General features: G+C 43.2%; 1 protein-coding gene across 1 annotated transcript in view; it reads right to left on the reverse strand.

Moving 5' to 3' along the window:
• lmtk2 (lemur tyrosine kinase 2) overlaps window positions 1-8412 on the reverse strand; it is a 24711-nt gene that overhangs the window by 10782 nt on the left and 5517 nt on the right. Inside the window, exons 2-7 of the mRNA XM_019889790.1 lie at window positions 6593-6714; window positions 6241-6394; window positions 6070-6146; window positions 5860-5978; window positions 5083-5170; window positions 286-416 (exon numbers count right to left, since the gene is read on the reverse strand). Of these exons, the coding sequence (XP_019745349.1) occupies window positions 286-416; window positions 5083-5170; window positions 5860-5978; window positions 6070-6146; window positions 6241-6394; window positions 6593-6714 (691 nt within the window). The remainder of the gene's footprint in view (window positions 1-285; window positions 417-5082; window positions 5171-5859; window positions 5979-6069; window positions 6147-6240; window positions 6395-6592; window positions 6715-8412) is intronic.

Consider the following 8412-nt stretch of genomic DNA (forward strand, 5'->3'; position numbering starts at 1 on the left):
AAAAGGGGGGCCAAAAAAAAAAAGACACAAAAAAAAAAAAAAAAAAAAAAAAAAAAGTTTGGCTTCTTTGTGATCGACATATTGAATGGAAATAAAATACGCAACGGAAGCAAATATGCACGACTAGAGGCTGCGATCCAAATGTCAGACACTGTTTGCGTCCCAAGTGAAAAATAAAGGCCACGCTGTTTTAAATGGGACGCATTCTGCCAAAGGCACGGTGAGCAGGCTGAGGCGGGCAGAAAGCGCTCCGGTTTCCTTGCCGTTGCAGCTTGGAAGTGCTACCTGTGCAGGAAGTTGTATTTGTGAAGGTGAGTGAGCCCAGCGGCGATTTCGCAGGCCATCCTTTGCAGCTGCAGTATCTCGGTGCTTCTGAACGTCCAGTCCTGCAGAGACAGATAGCCTCGCAAATCCCCCTGCAAAAACACACACATGCACAGTCAACATATAAACCCTTCCTAAAATGGAAGAATGTGTTTTTTTTTGGCTTTTTTAACAAAACAAAAAAAAAGTGTTTCTGAAGAAAACTGAAAATTTATAGGCCAAAATATTAGAAATGATGATGACAGATGACTCCACCATTTGCCATTTGGGACTTTGTTAAAGAAACAACCAATCAAAAACAACACATGTTTTTCTTGTTTGCTTATTCTCGAAATAAGAAGATAAATAAATCCAAGTCCAATGAACGAATATATTTCCTTTTTACCCCCCACAAATGCTCCCCCACCCCAAGCCTCACACAGGGACATTGCAAGCACGTAAACATTTAGAAAACAAATCGCCGTGAATATCCATTCATACATACATGTAACTGATATTACTGAAAAGATTGCAAATGGACTGCATGCTTTGCATGCCTCTTATGTTATTTTTAACATTCTGTTTTTCAGCAAAGTAGTCCAATTACTTATGTCACTATCACTCTGTCATTTTTAAAGAATGTACTAAATCTCTTCCTGAAAAAAAAAAATCCAAACACTCTCAATCATATTTTTTTACGCTTGACCATATTTCTTATACAACATTTGTGCATTACATTTGTTTTCTAAATCTTTGTGGAATGGAAAGATTTTTTTTTAATTGCCACGGTGACATGGAAAAAAAAAGTTGGGTAATTTGAAATAAGTCAATTTAAATACTGGCTGCAGGCATACATTTTTCCAATGTTATTTTTCTACACCAAAGGCGTTCAGAAAAAAAAATATCACAATGCCATGTTGTGAATATGGAGTCAAATATACATCTGTTCACACGTGTTAAGCTTACCTATATTGCAACCAAACTAAATTCAACTCTAGGAAGAATTTCAGGAGCACGTCCACATACAGTGTGCAGAGGCTGCCACACGGGGGCGGTAAATTAACCAGTTGCTGTCTCACTTCTCCTGTGAGTGAACTGAACGGTAACTATTTAGTGAGGGTGCGCAGGTTTTAAAGGCTCAACTTGAAGAAAGAAGAGAAGGAACCCTCAGCTGACACAACAAATAGACATGAGTTTGTCTTATGTTGCATTTGTCTTGTGTTGCTCACCAGATGGCCTCCTGCGGGAGTTTTTCCAAAAGTTGAACCGAGGCACTCCGTGTACTGTACCTTCATCGAGATCAAAAGATTACACGGGGGTTTTGGGGGTTGGACTGCTTCCTGGGTCACTTAATGTGCACTGACAGCCCTACAAAACCACGGCAGCTTGCGAGAATCAGTGACACCTGCGGCGATCATTCGCCGAGTCGAAATAATCGTTTTCACTTTGTATGACTTTTAAACGCTTCAAATATATTGCAGTGCACTTCCAACAATGTGCTACGATTTGACAGCGGGATTGTGTGCCGTGAAGGAGATTAGTGAGCGGTCCAAAGCTCCATGCGGAATGAATTAAGAACATACCGAGAACACAGTGTTCATGCAGTAGTCATGAGGTACTTTTGTCTAATCGCGTCCCGTTGGCGAGCTTGCAACTCTGGGTCGGGGCATGCGCGCGTTTAAGGGGGGGCAGGGGGGGGACGGGTAAATGAGATCAGTCAGTGGATCACAGCACGGTCCCGGATACTCGGCACGTATGTGAACATGTCCTGGCGCACACTGAGGGATGAAAAGTGCTCCGGCACTCGGATCTCGCAAGCTGGGTTTTTCCAACGTGTGTGTACATTCCACAGAGATGCACACCGTCAAATGTGTCTCATGCATCAAAGAGTCGTCATCTTGTTTTCCCCTGTTAACTCACGGCCACACTGCCGCCTGCAACACCCCTATTCAAATTCCTACTTTTGTGATGTAAACAAAAAAATTAAATAAAATTGAAAGCAGGAACGATCTTTCCAAAACTTTTTCCATTGTTTAACATTTGCTCATCTCAGTTTAGAAATGCTCTCTGCAATTAAATTGTAAACTGTAAAATGGGAATCTGCACACGCCTGCCACCATTTTCAAGTGCATCTGATTAATCTCAAATCAAGTTCTGGGGTTCGAGTAGGCTGTCCCTAACATTTCTGTAGTCACATCCAACACAATCTCCCACCCACCCTTAAAAAATTATTTCTCAATTTAGTGTTACAGGTCACATTGGAAGTGGGAAAAAATGTTTTCAAATGATTTATTTTGGTCTAATTTTTTTCCATCATAAAAACTTGGCATTTCGACAGGGTTGTGTAAACTTTATATACCCACTGTACATTAGTACCAATGGCGGGCTGTTAGTAAACACAAATGATAAATGTGTTTTTCCGATTTGCTTTACTGTTTGTTGTATATGTTGAATTGCTCCATGTACAGCACTTTGTATGCAGCGATGGCTGTTTGAAAGTGCTCTATAAATACAGTTGAGTTGAGTTGAGTGTTCACATCTCTAACCAGGTAGTGAGAAGCGATCACAGGGGGCCACTTTTGACAGTCGTCTTCCATAAATTGCGATTTGTTAGTCACTTTCACACCACACAACGCACACAGTCAAGCGATAGTGGATGAATGGTAATTGATATGCTCCGCCAATATATATTTATGATGCGCCCGCAGCAGCTGATTAAGAGCGTGAGAGAAGAGCTTGGGGTTGAAATGACATTGCGGGTGACCACAACAATTAGGCTGCGTCTATTCTTAACCATGACTGAGGAACCAGCGGTTGTTGACAGTAAGCTTCCTCTCATATCCATTTCAAAATAAATATGCGCTCAGCAAAATAACGGGGCTTCTTCCGCTAAGGCTCTTAAAATATCACTGTCACATTTTCCCGGCCTATCTTCATTAATTACATGAGCTCTCAATTCTGACACTTAGTTTGAATTCATGGTGGGATATTAAAAACGATTTGCAAAAATCTATGAGCTTGCTGACAGGGCGGCCAAATTTGGCTAATGTTAGCTCTTCAACTTAGGGGCAATTAAGCCAGCCTGTGAATTTGGAGAGCAGCGGTTCTCCAGCGCAACTGCGACAAGCGGTTAAGCTAGAGGGCCTCGTTGTCGGAGAAAGACAGGAACACAAGGAGGGGCCAGATTTTTTTTTCTCCCCAGTCGGCATGTGGATAGGGGGCTTTGTGCTGCATTAGAGCGCCTCATTGTCACGGTATAGAAAAACCTCACGATGATGGTGTGATATATTCCAACCGCCAGAGGCTTGAAGCAGTGCGTCCATGGTCACGGGCCAAATAGTGGCATTTGATTGACATTTGAGCATGCCGTGGTTCCAGCACATTCAGCGGACACGCTCACAACATCTGAGAGCAGAGAGAACGACTTGACTTTTCCACCATTGTCAAGTTGAGTTTTACATACTTTTCTTTCGTCATTTAAATTTGGCAGCATTGTTAATAACACTTCGAGGTCTTGTGTAAAATTTAAGAGACATAACTATTTGTTTTCACACTGAAGGGAGTTTGAAGAGGGGGTAGTTTCAAATGTTCTGACTAGGCCAACTAAAATGAAGCATTATTACCTTTTCAATGGCAGAATTTCTAATGCAGCTCTTGTTTCGGATCATATCACACGGTTGAGATTGCTAAGTGTATATGCTGTACGTTAATAATATGCCAGTCCAAAGGATATGCAGACTTAATATACAGGAATGAATTTCGTCTCCTGTCAGAGGCATAACTAGTGGCGGGGTTATGAAGAATAGTTCCAGGACACCAGCCAGGTCTGGTCACCTGATAATGTGACGCAATGTGTGGCAAAGGCATCTTAATGAGAACCTGCTGGGCATGTCACCAGCTTGGACAAATGGGATGTTGGAAGCGGTGTTAGTCATTCTTTGTGGCGGCCCTGAGAAACAAGCAAGTGTGTGAGTGACAGAGACAATATGAGCAGCCGGAGCCTTGTTCAAAGTTGCATCCTGTCACACCTGTTTGATCAGGTTGCGTCAACGTATTTGCGCTGATATTAAGGGAGCTCGACGTATACACTTGCGCAAGATCCAGCTGAATGGTATTTGATGCCGATTAAAACGTGTGGCACTGCTGGGAAGCAGAATGAGGCTAGTATTTAGGCCAGACATACTATAGGGTCTTGTTTACTTTACATTAATCCAAGCTAAAAAGGATCCAAAATACACAAGTTGCCGGCAATTTAAAAAAATAAAATAAAATGCACAAACACAGCAACTGGCGGAGGCGACAGTGGGGGGAGTGTAAGTGGAGCTTGTTGCTTTAACAGGGTGAGATGCGAATGTGAGAAGTGTCAGGCTTAGGATGAGCGATGTGACAGGAGGCGAGAGGAGAAGGAAGAAGGAGGGGCATGGTTCCAATGGGGGGAGGGAAGCTCCCAATCAACCCACTCAGAATAGATAACGATCAACAGGAAATAAATCTGCAGCTATGACGTCGCCTGGAGTCGGTGCAGTCGTTTACGATGAATAGATGCTCTAATTCGGGGTTCAAACAGTGGGCCCTGAGTGCCAATGGTCAATCAGGCAGGTCAGCTATGCGCGCTTTCTGGACTGGATAATTACATTTTTCAAAACCATTCACCCCTATTCGAAGATAATAAAAACTCAAACAATCACCGATCATGTAGTTATTTTAAACGGCCTCCATCAAAAACCTCATTGTGTAAACTGGAAGAGGGTTTTGTAAAGAAAAGTCACAGTTACTCACCATTTCACAGTACTCAAAAACAAGTAGAAAGGGAATCGCTTCGACACACTGTCCAAGGCACCGGAGGACATTTGGGTGCTGCAATACTCTGAGGATAAAATAATGAGACAGAAGGCAAACATTTCAGGTTTTTACTCATACTGCAGTGTGTGTCTGTGTCATCTGTCCTTTTTTCTACACCACTTCATATATGAGTTTAATTCGCTCAAAGACACAACTTGTGATTCAAAAACATTCATAATCCAAATCATCTTGTCCCATTGAAATGAATGGAATTGGCATTAATCCATTCCAGCCACCCAAAAATAAAACCCTAAAAACGTTTTTTTTTTTTTAATCAGAAAACTATCACTCGATATTGTTGCACTTCATAAAAACATACTGTAAGGACATAATTAAATAGAATGTAAATAATAAGACCACATTTTTTATGCTACTGCTTCCAGTAAGATCACCTTGGCCACCTGGACACTGTAGAATACAGACGGACAGAATCAGTAAGTATGCACTCGTAGAAATCTTTTTTTTTTTTTTTTTGCAAAGGCTAAAGAATATATGCCTGCAGGTGCCGTTACAATGGATAAGCGGTTCAGATGACGGATGTGTGGATGTTAAACTGCTGCTTGCTATGAGAGAATTGAGTTGGCTTAATTGCCGCATACAGCGCTTGCGTGTCAAAAAAACTCCAAAGTTGGATCACCTGTATCTCAAGGCACCACAGTATATTATTTTGCTCGACGATAAAAGAGGTGATTCAAAACAACAAAAGACATTCACCGATAAGGGTCCCCCTGCTGCAAGAAGTCATTCTGCTCCTTGGCGTTTGCGTTTGCTTTTAACTCCTTCACTATCACTCTGGCGCCACCGGGATCCGTGTAGATTTCACTCAGGATCACCTGTCAGAGGACATTGAGTCAGTTGAGAAAACAAAAAAAGTAGACTTTTGACTACAACAGATTGGTAGGGTGACAAAAGCAAAAATCTGACCTGGCCAAACCATCCGTTGCCGACCTCCTGAATGTAACTCAAATTATGACGGGCAACCTGGAAGCCTGCGGATCCCTCTGGGAACGCCACAGACAAAAACAAAAACATATCATGTCATCAAACACATGTCAACAAATAAAGGGACAAAGAGGATGTCATTTTTTTTCCAACCTGCGATGGGTGCTGGAGGTTGAAGATGCAGAGGTCCGGGCAAGGCCACGGGGGAGACGGCGAGGGTATACACCTCAGCCGGCAACTGCATAGACGGCGTGTCCTCAGCTGGCGGCGTGAAGTCGAGCTCATCGTCAAAGTGGTCTTCGAATTCCTGCGTCAACAAACATCCACAGTAAACCATCCGGGAATTCCGCCCATAAAGAATGTTAATTTCCAAAAGACATCAAACTGTCAGGTGGCAGCGATGCTCGTCTGTCATTTAATTCCCGGCTGCCCAAGAGGCCATTTTTGGCCAATCACGCCTCAAGACACGCGGCGAGGCGCACACGGCGTTTCCTGAGAGTGTCACCTTGAAGTTGATCTCCCTCTCCTTGCAGCAGCTCACACAGTTCACCAGCAGCACCACCACGGCCACCAGCACCGTCAGCGACAAGTAGAGAGACACGTAAAACGGGTCCCCCGTGCCGCTGTCTGCGACGGACGAAAAGCAGACACAAACGAGGACTTGACAACTTGACAATTTGACATCCCGCAACGTTTATGGCATCGTCTAACGGCACTTGCATTTCATGTTTCTAAAAAAAACAAAAATCATTTTGGTTAGTGAAGGTTTGTTTTTTTTTAAATATCATACCACTTCAAGAAAATAATTACAATTCAAAATAAGGCGATCAGAAAACGGTGTTACGAAACAATTCCTCAAGTCAATAAATTTGAGACTTCACTTTTTCTGTTTTGTGGAAATGAAAACATCTCTTTCAATGTATGAACATTTGAACTGACCGCTGCTCACTTTTGTTTTGTTTGGGTGTGCGGGGTTCCGATCACGCGCTCCCTCTCTCCCATGCGGTGAGTCAAACGTCCAAAGACGTTAGCATCAATCTATCATCGCGGCAGCTTGGATTTATTGCGTTTACATCACCGCGTCTCAGAATGTTCGGAGAGGCGCTTGCGGTGCAACGTGAGAGGCGCTGAGGATCTTGTACTCGCTGCGGTGTCACGTCAGGACATGAGGAGCACCCGCTTGGTATTTTCGACAGCGGTCCCAATACTTTTGTCTGTGTGGTGCAAGTGTATTATTAGACCCGCGGTGTGGTGACATTTTCTTCCCCCAAAAAACATTTGAAGGATGTCTGGAGCATCCTGCGTACTTCGATGGGATTTAAAAAAAACATCCCTTGGTGGCACTACTGGCCATATTCCCGACCAAATACAACACAAAATTGTAATTTACTTCTTGTTACAAATTACAAACAGACAGATATGATTTTTTTGGGGGGTGGGGAGGGGGTTCAATTAAAATCTTACGAAATTGGCATGCCGCCTTTTATGCTAAGCAGCTTTTGTTTCCCTTGAATGCGATCACTACGACGCAAAAGCAGCCTCGCAGTCACATTGCACGGGGAACTTGTCGCCCGAAAGAAATCGACAAGCGTGAACCTTTCCGCACATCTATTTGAGGAAATCATTGCCGTTTTACTTGGTCATCATTGGTCGCTGGTATTGCTGCTCCAGTGACCTTCAACGCCCCCTCGCCTCTCAAGCTTTTGGGAATCACAAAAGCCCCAAGGAAAACTCGGGAGCGACCGTTTTTATGAGGCATAAAATGTCTACTTAGGAGTTAAAAGATTTACACCCAGTACAAAAATATCGAGGGCTGCTGAGTTTCTAAATATTCCCTGGCAGCACAGACGTGACTGGAAAGAACAGGAAACCTGACAGACTGCAAAAAATATGAAGAAGGCGCTAAGACACTCGTCATATGAGAAGTCACAAAGATATGACGCTGGCCAACACTTTTAATGTCTGGGGCTGCGTGACCTTCGATCCAAACTGTCGAGCTTGTTTCAACGCAAGGAGCAAAGTGGTACAATGTGGGAGTCCAACCACACGTTTTCTTGTGAGACCGTACAAAGCAAGCATGGCAATTTAGTACAGTCAAACCTCGGTTTTTGTTGTTTTGTAGACTTGAAACGGATTAAAATTTATTACATTGATTATAATGGGAAACATGGTTTCGGTTTTCGAACAAATCGGTTTTCGAACAGCCTTCTGGAACGGATTATAGTCAAAAACCGAGGTATGACTGTAAATATTACACACGCACGCGCGCGCGCGCACACACACACACACACACACACACACACACACACACACACACACACACAC

The sequence above is a fragment of the Hippocampus comes genome, unplaced genomic scaffold (genome assembly GCF_001891065.2).
Source record: "Hippocampus comes isolate QL1 unplaced genomic scaffold, H_comes_QL1_v1.1 scaffold326, whole genome shotgun sequence".
Taxonomy (NCBI): Eukaryota; Metazoa; Chordata; class Actinopteri; order Syngnathiformes; family Syngnathidae; genus Hippocampus; species Hippocampus comes.